The 16,846-nt window shown below is 46.7% G+C and overlaps 1 protein-coding gene across 5 annotated transcripts in view; it reads left to right on the forward strand.

Moving 5' to 3' along the window:
* The window catches only part of SIK3 (SIK family kinase 3), a 91,742-nt gene that overhangs the window by 54,280 nt on the left and 20,616 nt on the right, over positions 1 to 16,846 (forward strand). For 3 of the 5 annotated variants that reach the window (XM_037409956.1, XM_037409958.1, XM_037409960.1), the window contains 8 exons: positions 4,989 to 5,150; positions 11,956 to 12,080; positions 12,959 to 13,082; positions 14,267 to 14,385; positions 14,766 to 14,876; positions 15,045 to 15,188; positions 15,780 to 15,860; positions 15,970 to 16,079. In XM_037409956.1, coding sequence (XP_037265853.1) covers positions 4,989 to 5,150; positions 11,956 to 12,080; positions 12,959 to 13,082; positions 14,267 to 14,385; positions 14,766 to 14,876; positions 15,045 to 15,188; positions 15,780 to 15,860; positions 15,970 to 16,079 — 976 coding nt within the window. The remainder of the gene's footprint in view (positions 1 to 4,988; positions 5,151 to 11,955; positions 12,081 to 12,958; positions 13,083 to 14,266; positions 14,386 to 14,765; positions 14,877 to 15,044; positions 15,189 to 15,779; positions 15,861 to 15,969; positions 16,080 to 16,846) is intronic. The other 2 variants (XM_037409957.1, XM_037409959.1) reach the window with 1 other exon arrangement.

The following is a 16,846-nucleotide window of genomic DNA, read 5'->3' on the forward strand; positions in this document are numbered from 1 at the left end:
TGTGACGTGTTTCCAGCCCGAAGCCAAGAGGTTGTGCCCCTGCTAGCCAGTTTTGAGCATTTTCAGGCACTGCACGAGGCCTCACACGCTCTTGGTGCTAGAGCAGAGAGGGGGAAACTAAAATCTCAGCTTTTTGTAATCAGAGTTTCCTGAGGAGCCATTAAGACTTTGTTCTAACAGCGGAAGCAATTTACAGGGAAAAAACAGCAACCCGTTTTGGGAAGGTTTCCTTGCAGTTGTTAGCATCTCCAGCACTGAAGAGTCTCACGTCCTCATGTTGTCGAGAGAAAGTCTATCGCAGCCCGGGCTGGCTTCGTGCCCGCTCTGGCTCTGCCGTGGGCTGCTGCTGTGTGGCGGGTGGGTGCTGGGGCTTACCTGTTCCTAAGGATCAAACACTGCCTGCGTGTTGCTTCAACTCAGTGCCTGTCCCTCTCTTGGTAGGCGTGTTAGGAATTGCTGGATGTGCCACAGGGATAGCCGCGTTTGGTGCGTATGGACAGTGCAGCCACTGTCGCTGTGTCTGATACTGGGCCCTGGGGAATCTTCTGTATTAAATGTGCCTGTGTCGAAATGTGGTGGGCTGTGGCGGGGGGCGGGGGGCTGACAGCTACGGTTTTCTGGATGCTACATGCTCAGTGTAGGGCTGAGCGCCTCGAATAACCTGAGTTGCACTTTTGTGAACTGCAGGTTTTTGTTAGAAGCAATTCTAAGCTGTTCCCCTTGATGCTTTAAAAACTTTCAAAGGCTTAAACTGTACCGTACGACCGAAAATCATACATAGGCAGTGATACAGGTTGGAATTCTTCGTTGAAAGAGGGGTAGTTTCTCTAAACGGCCATGGTTTCAGTCAGTCAGTGCTGCATGCTTGTCTGTCTTGTCCCTTGCTGGTCTGAGCTCTGCAGGCTTTCCTGGGTTAGCACCTAGGAGAGCTTTACAACCTGTTTATCTGAATTTCCAGTAAAAGGGCTGATAGTTCCTTCAGTGGCCAAGCTGTGCCGTAAGTGTCTTTGATTCATCTGTTACTGGAAACGTTTTGCTAATTCCCTTTGTTTGCATAGCGGTGCATGGGGATCAGGGAGAAGACTTGCTTTTGCTGTGGGCTTAAGCAGCAAAATGTAAATTGTTATTTTTGTCCATATGCATGTTTTGCGTGTGGTTGGGTTGCTGGTTTGACATTATGAACAAATGAATGTCTCCTTTTAAACACAGGGTGCTCTTTGTTCCAGGTCCCTCGAGTGTCCTTTTTTTGAGGTCAAACAGAATATAGTCTAAAAGTCTGTTTTGATTTCAGCTGTTTACTATGAATACTGTAAATAATCTGCGTCCTTATTGACAAGAATACGGGTACTTGGTTGATTAATAAAAATTCTCAGAAAACTTGACAAAATTACAGTCTGGTTAATGTGGTTAGCATGTCTGCTGTCTCTGCCCTGTCTCCCCATCTCCTCCTCCCTGTTTGTCCAGAGCTTTATGAGCATGAACCAGACAGGCACGTTAAACAACATGGTACCAGTCTCTGGAAGTTCAGGCTGCTTCTGAGATCACAAGGTCACCAAATATGCTGGAAATGTGACTTAATCCACCACATGGAGGAGATGTGAGGCTTGAGCAGAGTTTGCTTTCTGGACAGAAAGCAAAAAGCATGAGGAGTCTGTCCAGAGGCAAAAAGTGGAAACTTGTGTATCAATCCTGTCTCTTAACCAGAAGATGCTTTTCCTTCAGTGTAGGATTTTACTGATTTTTTTTTTTTATTTTTTTTTTTTTTAATGCAGAAAGCAGCATTAGGAGCTTCATATAAGTACAGAGAAGAGCGACTGATGTTTTTAAGGGTTGTGAAATGAAATCATGTGTTCCTCTCTGGAAAATGCTCAAAGGAGCAACACCGTATGCCTCTTCAGCTCCCAAAGGGCACACTGACGTGTGTATGACCCAGTGGCAAATCTGTGCTGCTGGACTTGGTGCACTCGAGCTCAGTGTGCTGGCTCCCAGCTGAACATTCAGGTCATGTCTGTAACCTCTGTTGCATGAGAGGTTTATGCAGGCTAAGCTTGCAATGGTTAATTTTGGCATACAGTTGCCCTTGGTGGTATGTGAAGTATTCTGTAGCTTCATTGTTTCTGTCCTTCCTCTGGAGCTTGTGCAGAAATGTCAGCGGTCTCCAAGGCTGTGCCTACGTGCAGAGCTTGGGGACCGGCCTGCACTCGCATTTCTTCATGAAAAGTGAAATTTCACGCCTAACCTAAAAAGATTTCCGCCCCCCCCAGCCTAAGCAGGGCTGACTAATAGAGGGGCAGCAGAGTTTTCTGCGTGAGTGGACATCTGGCAGGGCAGCTGCTAAAAGCAAGAGCCTGAAGTGTGCAGGACTTAACAGCGTGCATCACCAAACATGCGTGGGGACAGGTGAACCTGGTTTGGGCAAAAATATACTTAGGAGAGCCTTGTAGAAAGGCACCTGCTGCAGTAGCTGGGTTTGATTTCTTGCCTGCAGGAGAATCTCCAAAATATTTTTGAAAAAGTTGAGAGATGGGAGCCTTGCACTTGGCTGTAAGAGCGCTTGCTATATCAGCAGGCTGTGCTCCGAAATTTGAGCGCAGTAAAAGATGTGAATGACCTTGACTTGTTTAGGAGCTGAGCTACTTGCTGTTGATCGGGGGTAATGCTTAAATAAGGGCAGGCCCTTGCTTAACTCTGCCTGTCAGTCTCCCAGCTCTTTACAGTAAAAAAATTCTGACTGTGCAGAAGACTTAATGCAATTTAATGGGGCTATTCGAGATAGTAAATTTTTCTTTTCCTAGCAAGTGAATTGAGGGTCAATTGGAAATGGTGATGGATTTCCTTCCCCAGCCCTGGTTCGGATTTGCTTATGGAATGAGTTTATCCAATGAATAAAACTTCATTGACAAGTTCTTTGAAAAACAACTTCACTCTGTTGCACAACATGAGTAGTCAAATGTAGAGAAGTAGGTTGCTGCACAGTCAGAAGCCAGCAGAACTGCTTTGATGGATCCTGGTAATTAGTATTTACTGCGAGGCAATTATGTCGCAGGTATTTTAATTAATGGGTGACTGGGAAAAATACAACCACCTGATGAGAAACCTTCAGAAGTGATTTATTTTTATTATTTTCAAGAACAGATATTTCCATTGAGCCCTCTGGTTTAATGGAGTTTATGGAGTGAAATGAATTTTTTTGGCCTCAAGTCTTTTGAGGCCAACTTGCTGGCCCAGCTGAGAAGTAAATACCCTCTTGAAATGGGCAAGGAGGTAATAAGCCCCTGACCTGTGGCTCTCTAGTGCCTCTGCTAACCAGCCCTGTGGCCTGTGCGGGGGGATGGAGGGCTTGTGCAAACCTCCCTGAAGTTCTTTGCGCAAGTTGGGGAAACTCGGGAACCCTCCTGGTCCCATGTGTGGGACAGGGCATGTGGTTACGGGGGGCTCTCCAGGATGCCTCTCGGGTTTCTCCTGGTTTTTTGTAGCACTGTCCTCAACTCCATTATCTGGCCAACTACTGTCCCTACCCGTATCTCTTGCCACACTACATCAGTTTTAGCTCGATGTGCTTATAGGGTAGAGAGCTATTAGGAAAGGGTAATAATTGTGTTTCATAAATCAGCTTACTCTGACATTTACACTTTGGCGGAGTTTTGTTGCCTGTTCTGCTGATGCTTCAGAGGAGGGGGATGATTTTTCTCTGTTTATCTCTGCCATTTCTACTGCTCATCTCCTGCCTGTGCATCCCTGCTGGAGGAGTAGTATGAGGAGTGGCTTCTGTAAGTCTGGCGCTTTCAGGTTTCAAGGGGATTGACTTCAGCTGGGTTGCTGCTGTGTGCCTGTTTGTGGTCACTTAGACCTTCCCTGTCCGTGTGTGTGCATTGCTAGCTTCCGAGGAGAGCCTCGCTGGCAACAAATACTACCTTTGAGGAGAGTATAGTTTTTCAACAAAATATTTGAGAGTACTCAGATTTCCATAGTAGAGCCAAACTCTTGGTTTTTATAATGAAATGCATTGTTGGATGTTCCAAGTATATTTTGCACCAAACCAGTAGCAAGTACCAGAGACCAGTTATGAGCATTGGGAACACCTGCACACGTTTCAAAGAGCGTGCGATGATTTTGCAATGGTTGCGTTGCAGAAGCTCCCGAAGCTGTGCTTTCGTACGCAGTTGCAGCATTTGTAAGGGGAGCTCATGTGCTTTGGGAGTGTTTCGACTGGCTCTCGGCCAAGGTGTGTGCCTTGGAGTGCCCCGTGCTCACCAGGAGCAAGGAGAACCTGGGCCAGAGGCAGTTGTACAGCCTGCTGGAGGTGTGAACTGCAGGGTGTCAGTGGGCTTTCACTCTGATCTGGTCACCAGTGGCCTTCCCTCTGAAGAGGGGTGATGTGACATTCTTTCTGCGGCTGGTGGGTGTGCTAGCTAGGAGGCTGAGGCTGAGGAGCTGGCTGTCTCTGTAACTAACCAGACTTCACTGGTTTCGGCAAGAGTTACCTTCGGTGAGGTGTGTTGGACTAAAGGCAAATTCCCTGTGGAAAAAACAGAGGGAAGGAGGGGTGGCCTGTGGCCACAAACCCGTGCTTCTCACTGTCAAGGTAATGGGGTATGAGGCTTGGTATTTGAAGGAAAAGGTTGGAAAAGTTTTATTTTTGTTTTGATATAGGAAAAGATTTTAAAACGTTTATACTTTTCACAAAACCGTTTTGATTTTCCAGCTGTCCCCATCAGCTGTCCTCTAAATAGAGGGAGGTTTATAATTTTAAAGCCTTTCACCTGGAGACAGCCCAGGTAAGGGCTGGTGTGGCACTGGTAAGCTGGAGTCCCTTCCGTGTAAGGTGGTGACCCCATCTGGTGTGGGAACCTGGAAAACACACTGGTGCCCGCATCGTTCCCTGTCTCCATCCTCTGCACCGTTTGCTGCAAGCGTGTGAGGAGCCCCTGTGTGGGTTGCGCTCCCTGTGTGAATAACCACTTTGTTCTGCACTTTGTCACTTACAGATCACTTGGTGGCCCACGGACGTATGGCAGAGAAGGAAGCCCGGAGAAAGTTCAAGCAAATAGTGGCTGCTGTCAACTTCTGTCACTGTCGTAATATAGTCCACAGAGATCTGAAGGCAGAAAATCTACTTCTGGATGCTAACCTTAACATCAAAATAGCAGGTGAGCTAAGACTAGCAGTGTAGGAGGAAGGCAGCTGCTTTCAGAAGTTAATAAATGTAGGCATTGGCTGCTTCCAGGTATTCAGAAAGAAGGAAACGCAGTGCAGCTAAAGGAAGCTTTGGATTTCTGTGTGGCCAGCTGCCCAGAGCTGAAACTGCTAGATTGTAGCCAGGAGTTTTATATCTCCCTTCAAGTAGTGCAAAATAAAAGGAAAAAAAACAGGTTTGGCTTCATAGGCAGACATGCAGCTATAGATACTGCGGTGTTCCAATAATCCAACACTGGATAATGGGAGAGACCAGCGTTAAAAAATTGACCTGGTTTTGAGTCATGCTGCCAGTTTAGGACTTTTTCAAAGCAGGTCAGACTAGGTGAGAGAGAAAGCAAGGAGAAGTAGGGATGACAGCATTTATGGTGGAGCAGTGAAGGGGAAATGGCACTCTTGGAGTCGTTTCACTATGCCTTCTGGCAGAGCAAGAGAATAGCCCTAGTGCTTTGGGTATTTCATTCATTGCAGGGGGAGAAGCTGAAGTTACTGAATAAACAGGCCCTTCCAGTCTGTTCCCAGTGTTTTGCTGGGCAGTGGGGGTTTTTGCTAATTACTGCCTTTGCAGAGAGCTTGCGCCTTGGCCAGTTTCTAGACTGACCTAACACGGGCCTGCATGTCTGTGATCCTTTTGTACATGAGATTGAACCTTGGCTGCTGAGCTCTGAGATGCACAGACTAGACTTGACTTTATTTAGCTTTGTGGGATTATGTAGCAACCAATTGAAACAAGAGGATTTAATCTTGGCCTGGTCATCTCATTTCATGGGATTTTGAATTGGGAGAGCTTACCATTTAATTCTACTAGAGCCTAATGCATATCAGAGCATTTTTTGGAAAGCACTTGTTGCCCCCTCTCTTAATAGGCTTCTTCCTTGGAAAGCCTGTCACCTTTTACAAGGGTTTGTAACTTGATTTAAAAAAAAAAAAAAAAAAGTGCTTAGGGCTGTAAAACTTTTCAGTCTGAGCAATTTTAGTACTGGGAGTTGGGGAATACTCTTCTAGCTTGGAGAGAGGAAACAGTCTTGTTTGTTGTGTTGCCGCTCTCTTACGTACCATCTGTAGGTGTTAGATTAGAGTTTAACATTTGATTTGTAGTAAAGTGATTAGTAATTTCTTCAGTTCCTTTTATCCTCACTTTGTGAGGAGGGAATGGGGAAGGAATAGAAAGGAGTGAAGGACTTGCAGGCGTCCAGGGGAAGTTTTGTATAGTATGAACCATGTCCTCCTTGGCACAAGGATGGTAACCTTTTCCTTGCTGTTCTGGGAGCAGAAGATGAGGAAGAAACAACATGTTGCTGATGAATACAAGCGGTTCATAGTGTTTCCTATGTGTTGAGTGAATCTGTGCTGCCTTGCACTGTGTGGTGTTTTGTGGCCAGCTGAAAGCCCGACAGCTCACACTTCCCAGGACTGCGCTGTGTGAAAGGAAAAAACAGAGAGAAACATACTGACAATATGGGGAAAAGGGCTCGTTTTTTACTTGTCAAACTGATTTCCTACCGTTGGGTAAGAGCCTCCATACTGAAGGAAAGGGCAGCAGCAGGCGGCTGATAGTAACTGCTGCCATGGACAGGGTTGGTGGCAGGTAACGGAGCTCCTCCAAGCAAGGTGGTTCAGGAGGTCTTTGTAAGCAGCACTTTCTGCTGTCTGTTCTATGCAAACCGATGCACTAATGGTTTGAGGCCATCTTGTGTTCATGGGGTAAAATCTAATCTGTGTGTAGGCGGCGAGGCTGCCAAGCAAATAGAAAGAAAGAAGCTAAAAACTAACCCGGCTGGTAACTGGAATACAGCTGGATTTCCTAAAGAAATGTCCGTGTGAGCATGCTGACAAGCTCTGTGAATATCTGAAAATTGTGGAAACTTTTTTTTTTAATCTAAGGGAGTTGGAAACTTTTTTCCTTCCAAATATCTGCTCCCAGAATGGACTCTAGAAGATAGTTCCCACCCTGGTGGTGGTAGTGTTTTACTTGGCAGGAGGATGTAGTAGCGACTTGAAAAATAGCCTGGAAAAGCTGATTTATGGTATAGGATTTTTCCAAGTATAAAGTTTTGTCCCTATAACTCATCAATTACAACTTGACGCCAGTTGTTCCATTGTTTCAAGAGCAAAAAAGAAGCGATACAACTGATCTCTTTCACACCAGACCTCCCAGAATAAATACAGCAGAAATGCACAAAGCCCTGTTACACAGGGTGGGGGACCAGCTAAACCTTCACTGCCAAACCCATTAACTGTCTCTAACCCAAACCTCTTCAATCATGCATTTAATGTTCAGCTGATGGAAGCTATAGATACATCTCGAGTGCCTTCTAAAGGCTCTGCTTGGTAGGTCTGGTCACTCTTTATCTGCCAAGTAACAGCAACACAGGTAGCCTGAAGGATGCAGTGAGCCAGCGTGTCACCTGAGACACCCAGAGCTGAGGCTGTAGCTTTGTGATGCTTCTGATGCCCATATGCGCAGCCTTTAGCAATGTGCTTAATTCCACCAGCTTTTGGAATTTGTCAGACTCTGACCAGTGCAGATTTCCTAGCACGTTACCACTGACCTCCATTTGCAGCTTTGCATCCCTTACTTGGCAATTGCTCAGTTAATTGATTGATTACTCCGTTAATTGATTGATGCTTAGGAAGATAGCATGGCAGTCCTGAAGTGGGTTAATGCTGCTGTTCCCACTTGGTGGTGACAACAAGTGTGCTTTTTGGTTTGTTTTGGTTTTTTTTTTTGTTTGATTGCAACTCTACTATTTTTCCATAAACAGTAAGATAGAAGTGCTGTTACCCTCGCTCTCGTTTTTCCCATGGATGCTTTTTCTCCAGTGTACCTTCTCAAACTCTGAGTCGGTAGCTTCTGGCACTATGTTCACTTGTGCTCCCAGTCAGAGAGTTCAGCCAGGAGTTGAGATTATTGCTAAATACCCAGGCCTTCCTGGGGTATGGTTTCAGAGAGGAATCTGATCTATGCATTGCTTTGCATTCATTTACAAGAGTCTGCTTGCTCTTTCACCTTCTGAGGATAAAAGTCCCTGTTGTGCAGATACTAAAGCCAGCTCCCTGAAGTGCTGCTCTGAGGAAACGTGAGGGACTAGGCCCGCTTTTTTGTAGCACAGGAATGTTTCTTTTCCATACTTTTCTCTATATCACGTCATTGTGACTTTTACCTTACTCTTTAAAAACACTCTTTTCCCTCTGCGTCTGTTTGTGGAATGAGACCTGGTTGCTCCCCGAGGATTTGGATTAATATAAGTCCTTGGACTGGGGTGACTCGTCATAGTTTTTAAGAAGGTTTATTTAAGTTGTAGTTTGGGGTTTTGTTTGGTTTAGATTTTGTTTTGTTGCTACTTGGGGGTTTTCAAATCCTCCCTCTTAACATTTTTGGGGGCTTTTAAAAAGCCTGCTGTTCTCACCAGCCTTGACCTTGGTGCGTGCAGCACAGGTGGGTTCTGGAAGCCGTTCCCAGCCTTTTGAGCAGTGCTTCATATAAGACGGAGCTGTCTGGCTCCAGCTCCCCACAGAGACAAGCAGCGTGACTCACCCAGAGCCCGGAAAGTGCTGGGTAGAGCAGCAGCTCTCCACAGGGAAAGGTTTTTCATCCTGAAATCCGGGGCAGCCGTGGAGCGACTGCAGGAGCTCCCGGACCTGCTGGTTGAACACCGACACGCATCTCGGTGCGCTCCAAGGAGAGGCTCTGCAGGCTTGCACTCTCTGCCCACCTCTCCGCTGCCAAAAAGAGCCGTGAACCTGTGGGCTAACTTCAACCCGATGTGAAAGAGGGTAAAGTTTCAAAGATGGCCAGTCTCCTGCAGCTCTTACGAAGCAGAGAAGGTTGCAGGAGGCAGCTGTTGTGTGTCTGTTCGGAGGCAGCGGCGGCTGCCAGCTGGCATGCCACGGCTCTGCCCTCGCTGCAGAATGTGCTGCTGCTGCTTGCTTGCTGCACCACCGTCCAACTGGGCTCATTGGTGTGACTGGTTAGTGGGCCAGGGCAGCAGTGTGGGGAACACCTCGTTCCTCTCCTGTGCAGAGCTGGAGCTGGTGTTGGGCTGTACGGGGGCAATATTCATTGTTTTGAAAATGCAAGTGGTTCCCAGAGTGCTGCAAAGCCCACCTGAGTACATACAAGGATAAATAAAAGTAACTAAACCAGAATAATTTGCTCAAAATACGTGAAGCACCAAAATCCCAGCATGTTGTTGCACAGTCAGAAAGAGTTTGTCTAAACTTGACTGCAAATGCTTTGTTGTTAGGAGATGGAAATACATTTACTGCTGTAGTTTTTATTGCTTGCTCTGTTAGCCGTAATGCAGGCACTTGTTACACATTCTGCTTCAAAACATGAGACAGAACAGCTCAAAAGCTTGCAGAGGTGGAAAAGACAATTGTGCAGCTGTGTACTGTTTCCCTGAAATAGTCCTCCAAAGGCTGACTGCTCTTGTGTTTTGGAGGTTCTGATGACTTCATTTCTAACAGTAAAAACCTAAAGGATGTTTAACTGCCTTGTTGTGATGCCGTCGTGCTTTTAAAGAACACTTACCATCTCACTGCTCTGTTTTGAGGTGGGGTTTCAGCAGCATTGTCTGTACTCCAGGTATTTCCAGAGGAACACGCCGCACTAGGTGTTCTTCACAAGCATAAACCATCTTCACATTGAGACAATTTTGCCCCTGCGAAGGGATGGAAGAAGGAAAGTTGGCTGTGCCCTCCTGGGGCTGAGGTGGCAGGAGCTGTGCCGACTGCGCCTGCTGTGCTGAGCTGTGCTAGGCGGTCTGCTGAGTTTTGCAGAAGCTGTTTGAAGGAGGAGAGGAGAATCACCTGAAATTAGGTCATGGAAAATCCTGTAAGGAAAGTGGTGAGCGGGAGCACGCAGTCACCAGTTAGTGCATTCTCTGTGCAGTGAGTGCCTGCGGGATTTTCTGTGCCTCCTGCACAGAGGTGTTGGCCATCACTGGTGGCTCACTCTCAGAAGCTGGTGTGAAACTGGGTGCTGGTGTAAAGGGGGTTTTGTCTAAAAGGCAACAACTGATTTTCCTTTGGCAGGGTAATATTGAATGTGTTAGGGCAAACCTGTAGTTTTATATTATTTAGGAAAACAAACCTTTCTTGATGGCTAAAGAATGCATGCCAGAGTCCTTACCTTTTAAAGCATGGATAAAAGACTTAAGGAGAAATAAGCAGATAAAAATGAAGATGAAGTCTCAAGATGAATGTGTGTTTATTTCAAGAAATGGGAAAAAAACTTAAGTGCTTTTGCATCTGAAATGTTCTTTACTGTTTCTATACATGTATTAAAGTATATATTTTCAGCCAGATTCTCCTAGCACAACGTTGGGATCCTGTGTTTCACTGACAAGTAGGCAGTCAGCTGTGAATTATCCCACATACACTGCAGTTCTGACCAGTGGCGGCGTCAAAATTAATCTTAAGCTCTTTATGGGAGATTTTTACTTTCTGCAGCCGTAGCGTATATTTTTGCTACGATGCTTTTTGGTTTTATCAGTTAGAATTTGCAAGCTGAGTATTTCTGGCCGTCCTTGGGTTTTTTTCCAGCATTTCTCACACAAGCCTGCCGTGAAGATCTGCTGCTGGTGCAAATGCCATGGAAAATGTCCATGTTGCTGTGGGTCCCCATCCGTGTGCATTAATGTCACTCACCCTCCTGCTGGCACACTTCTAGCAGAAACACAGGCGCAGCAGTGTGCAGATAACCTTTGTGGCACCGCTCCTTCTGACAGCGCTTGCTTCTGAGGATGGCCGTGTTCACGGGACGTGGAGACGCCTCTCTGTGACTGTGAATTTGCTTTTATTCAGTTGAGGCAAGAAAGAAGGAAATTGTTAGTGATTCTTTTTTTTTATAAGAAGCAGCTCACTTCTCTTGAATCCAGACTTCAGTTTCTTTGCTCTTTCCAGTGCAAGTCCCAGCTGTGTGCCAGGGGGTGGCAGGTTAATTAGCAGAAAATGCCGTTAGTGCCAACATAAGCTGATGGTTGACTGCCTGTAAGGTTAAGACCTTTTTTTTTTTTTATTTCTCTTTCAGGATTTATTATTTGCTGTTGGTGGATGATTTGACTTGGTTTGTATAGCTGCCCACCATAACCAAAGTTTCCAGCTCATATAGTACTTTCTGGAAAATCAAAATTTCCTGTTCTTTTCCCCCTTGTCTGCATTCTGTCCTTGCTGGCAGCTGCCCTGGCCCTAACGAAGTTGTGAAACTTGACATCAGAGAAGCTGAAGGCTGGAAGTTAGCACACAGGATTTATGAAGGATTTCTTGAATATAGGGTGGAAGCCTCATTCCAGACCATGCACCTGACTTGCAGCAACCCTGGCTGGTCTGATGGCTGGCGTATTGGCTCCAGCGTGAAAACCGCGTGGATGAAAAGCAAAGAGCAAACTTTTTGAAAGATCGTGTTCTGCTAAGCAAAAGCAGTCTGGTTACAGCATGTGCAGCAGGTGTAAGCGGTAGCATTTTGCAGCAGATTGTTTATATGGGGTGTGTTTCATACTGTATGAAGTGGACATGCTGCTGTTAATACTTGGGGGTTTTGTCTCAGTATGGAGAGAAGTTGTATGCTGCCCAGGTGATTTCAGCGTTGCTCTTACTCTTTTTGAGTCTTGTGCACTCGTGTTTCTCCAGTCTCTGTGTATCAGTTATCTGTTACAGGATTGTATGTGACTTGTCTCAGCAAATTACTTAAATAGCATTTGTTAGGACATTTGGAGTGGATCACACTCCTCTAATCTCTTCTCTTTGTTCTTTCAGATTTTGGGTTCAGTAACATCTTCACACCTGGTCAGCTGCTCAAAACCTGGTGTGGGAGTCCTCCCTATGCTGCTCCAGAGCTCTTTGAAGGAAAGGAATACGATGGGCCAAAGGTTGACATTTGGGTATGGGATGAACCTCTTTCTCCTTTGCTTTGATCTAATTTCTGCTCTGTGTTTGGCTTTGATTCCTGAATGTGTAGTAGGTGTCTTGGAGAAAAGCCTCTGATACGGCAAAAAAATGTTTTTTGAAGAAATGCTTGTAAAATTTTATTCTGGCTACTGTGTCATGTGTTTTCTTTATTGGGAAGCATGGTGCCAAAAATATTAGTTGCCCAGAAATGCGTTTTAATTTAGTTTCCCAAAAATATGGTTCGCTTCAGTGCTGTTGGATGGCAGAGTACCTGCTGTGGTAGGGCTTGATCTGGCAGAGCTGAAAGAGGAAACTTCAAGTTTTGCTCTATGAGGTTTTTGCAGAGAGCGCATTGGCGCTGAGACCTGGGACAGTCTCCTCCATGGCACGAGCTCCGTGACACAAAGCCGCTATTCAATAGTGGCTTGGCTGCCTGCTGTCCTGCCTCTCCTCCTTGCGGGGCTCCCCGAGCTCTGCCAGCCAGGCTGGGTGAGTGGGGAGGAAGGGTCATAGCTGGGTTTGAAATGGCACGGCCGTTACGGTGGCATTTTGTCAGCTGAAGCTGTTTGGTGTGGCTGTGCAGGTGGCCAGAGCCTCCTGCTGTGGGGCTGCCTCAGGCAGGCTGGAGCTGTAGGCTTCTTCTAACTGTTGGCTTCTGAGGCTCCAGAGAAAAGTCTAAATGGAGCTTGAAGTTTGAAGGAGGATTTAGGCTGGCCTGTGACTGAGATGTCCACAAGGTCTGCTCCGAAAGGACTTGCTTTTTCTTCCTTATTATTCTTTTATTCTATTTAAACAACATTTACTGCGATTAACTGCAGTCTCCTGGTCTTTCCCTCTAACACTGCTGACGTGACCTTTGTTTTGGACACAGAGTCTCGGTGTGGTGCTGTACGTGCTGGTCTGCGGCGCTCTGCCCTTCGACGGGAGCACGCTGCAGAACCTGCGAGCGAGGGTGCTCAGTGGGAAATTTCGCATTCCATTTTTCATGTCCACAGGTAAGGGGCGCGTGCGCCTGCAGCGCTGAGCAGACGCTGGTCACATCTTTGCTTACAGATTATTTGGAGCACTTCAATTATAGTAGGCCAGCTGATTTATATGCCAGCTAAGTGGTATGCCGGGAAGCTTATCCGTTGGATGGTGGTTTGTAACATAAGTTAAAATGAGTTCTGAATCTAGAATTTAGAAACTGAAATACTTTTATGTAAAATCTCAGCTTTCATGTATATAACTGTGCAAACTATAGCAAAATGTTAGCAAAGATATACTCTTTCTAAATTCTGAAGATGCAAAAGCTAAGAACGAAATAGTGATGTAGGAATGTAGAGGCTGTCGTATACCTGTTTTAGACAAGAAGCTTTTTACAGCGTTGTGGCACATGAATTTCCAGCAGTAGCCCCATCGGAGATGAATGTCCGTGTCCTGTTCCTGCAAAAATGCTTCCGAATACTGTAGCAATAAGTCCCATTTTTGTCAAGTGTGATTAATTCTCAGATAAAACCAACCTCACTTAAGAACGAGTCATATGTACGTTCTTGGTTGGCTGCTGTCAGATTAAGGAATAATTTTGCATGGACTGCATGGAGTTTCCCAGCTGAAAACTTCTCTGCCTGCCACCTTACTTGGGGAAGAGGTTCTCTTCGTGCAGAAAATGCTTGCTAAAACGTGTGGTGTTTTTAAAGCACACTTAGATCCCTCCCCAAATGAGGGAGAGCCTCAGTCCCCCATGGTGATAGCGCACACGTATTACGATGGAGAAATCGTTCACAGTGAGCTGTTGCCCAGTGGTGAATGTTGAGAGGATACTTTGCTCTTCAACCCCAAAAAGCCGGTGGTGTCCCCTGGCCAGCGCCAAGGCGAGGAGGGACGGGGTGACAGCATGCCACCTAGGGGCTCCAGCAAACAGCACAGCGGCCCGCTGCCCGGGTGGCTTCCTTCCTTCCTGGCATGGGGAAATCAAACGTCTGCAGCAAAGTGGCATGTCGGGGACTGGACGGCTGCAAAATGCAGAAGGAGAAGCAATGTTTCTGCTCTGTATGACTTCCCACAGAGAATTGTGAGGCTTTGAAAGAAAAAAAAGCGCTTTTGCCTTCGCAACGCGAGGCTGCCTCCTGCAGAAGTCGCCTCCTGCAGAAGTCGCGTCCCTCTCTGCGGGTTACCCAGCCTCCCTCTTCCCTTGCAGAATGTGAACATCTGATCCGCCACATGCTGGTCTTGGACCCAAGCAAGCGGCTCTCCATGGAGCAGATCTGCAAACACAAGTGGATGAAGCTTGGGGAGGCTGATGCGGAGTTTGACAGGGTGAGAAGCAGGAGTGAGCTGGTGTGCGAGTGGGGTCTGCCCGGTGCCTGCCAGGCTGCAGACGGGCTCCTAGCATGTAGTGGTGCCATCTTCATTTCAGCTCGTTGAGAACTCTCGTTCCAAGTGCTGGTGTGTTGCCTTTCTGCTTTGTGTCTCCTGGCCTTGCTTTCCACATCGCTCCTCATCTGTATATATTTTTGTATCTTTGCCCTTGGCGTTGAGAGCCTAAGGCACTAGATTTTGAATTGGTGGGCCATCAGCCTTCAAAGCTCATGCCAGCTTGCAGCCCGAGCCTGGTGCATTGGTTCTTCAGAGCGCTATGACTCATCCGTGTGCCTTTGGGAATGTCAGTGCTGAAGTCTGTGTCTGTGCTCTTACAGCTGATAGCAGAGTGTCAGCACCTGAAGACCGAGAGGCAGATGGAGCCGCTGAACGAGGATGTGTTGCTGGCAATGGCGGACATGGGGCTGGACAAGGAACGCACAATTCAGGTAAGACGCCACAAGCTGACAGTTGTGACCTGCCTGTTCCCACTGGCGATCAAATGGCCATGTTTGTTGCTTATCACCTTTGGTAACAGAGCAACCTCAGCACAGTATGAAGCATACTTTATTGCTTGACAAGAAGAACTGACCAGGTTTTTACTTTTCTTCTTTTAGTCATTAAGAGCCGATGCTTATGATCACTACAGTGCAATCTACAGCCTGCTCTGCGACCGTCTGAAGAGACACAAGAATCTGCGCATCGCAGCGTCTCCAAGTATACCACGGACCATGACCTTCCCCACTTCTACTAACCTCCAGGTAGATGCCCTGCTTGGGCAGTGTTCTGCCAGCCCTGGAAGGCCAGCCAGACCCTTACCTGCTGGACTCAGACTTGCTTAAGGGTGTCCTCATCCTAGCAGGAGCACCAAAATGTTCCTCATCCGAGAACTTGGTGTGTGTTTAGGGTGCCATAATCCTGAGATTAGGAAGGCTTTGTTCACTCGCTGTGGGTTTGCGAATACCCTTCGGACAAAGTCTTCTGCTAGCTTGGTGACAGAGGAGAAGGCAGTGTGAGGGTCACTGGTTGGGAGCTAGAGTTTACAGACCAGGACTGCTGTGTGATGCTGCTTCCTCAATTTGTGCTGCTGACCAAGAAATTAGTATTTGCTTTAAAAGAGTCCAGGTCATAAGGGAAGCAGAAGAGATGCTGACCCTGCCTGAGTGGGAGGGAGGAGGGGAAATGAGGCAACCCCTTGAGAATTAAGAATAAACTGATATTCACTGGCTCTAGGGTAACCTCCCTGTTCCCCAGTGCTTAGGTCTGTGCACTGGTATTAGTCCAGCAGTGTTTGTAAAGGGCTTGTAAGAGATGCTAGCTTCATGTCGTCCGATTTTGATCTCTCTGCTTAGCAGACAGAACAGACAGGCAATACCATGAGCATCAATGTGCCACAAGTCCAGCTCATCAACCCTGAAAACCAAATTGTGGAGGTGAGGTACACCCCTTGATGACCCCTGCAAGTTCTTTTCCCAGGCTTGGGTTGAAGCCTTTTCCTTGATCCTCACTTATTTCAACATTTCCAATGTCTTGCCTGCCCAGACTGACGGAACAATGAACTTGGACAGTGATGAAGGGGAAGAGCCATCACCTGAAGCTCTGGTTCGTTACCTCTCTATGAGAAGGCACACGGTTGGAGTAGCTGACCCACGGTTAGTGCTGGACTCTAACTTCCTGAGGGAGGATTAAGGGAACCTGAAGATTTACTCTTAGCGTATGACTTTGGTCCTTCTGAGATGTGATTTATTAAATTGTGCTACATTGGCAGATAACGGGCTGATGCCTTAAGGGCACTCTGGGCTCTGTTGTATGTAAGAGTTGACACCTTTTGGACTGGCAACGGTCTCCAGTTTCTGGGCTGGCAAATACACTTCACAGTGTGCCCCTCAGTCCCGCTTCACTCTAGCCAGGCCAAGTGGTGATGAGTGCACGTATGTGTGTCGTAGCTGGTATCCAGAACTTTGGTTTCCTGCTCCTGCTGTGAGTGGCTTGGAGTTATTTCTGCAAACTTGATTTTTGCTAGATGGAGAAGGAAATATAAGGTGTCTCTTTAGCAAAAGTGTTCTTTTAAATGTCCTAGCCCCATTGCGCAACTTGGTTAGTATTTCAGCTGAGGGTGAGGATGAGATGCTTTCCTCCTCTTCTTCCTGGTGAGCTCTGTGTAAGCTGTAGTGTCATTCACTGGTGTGCAAGCCAGTTTCTCACCTAAGCTGTGCTGCTGTCATGTCCTAGAGGAAGTTTTCGTGATAAATACAATCTATGTTAATGCAAAGAGCTAGTTCTGGTAAATCTCAACTTGGAGGGGAAAAAGGGACAAATAAAACCCAAAGAGCAGCTTGGCTGTTCTCTGTGACCATTTTCCACAGCAATAAGAAGCCTTTTTGTGAAGGGAAGCTGAGTGCACTGGACCTGTGGGTGG

This window comes from Falco rusticolus, chromosome 16 (assembly GCF_015220075.1).
Source record: "Falco rusticolus isolate bFalRus1 chromosome 16, bFalRus1.pri, whole genome shotgun sequence".
Classification (NCBI taxonomy): Eukaryota; Metazoa; Chordata; class Aves; order Falconiformes; family Falconidae; genus Falco; species Falco rusticolus.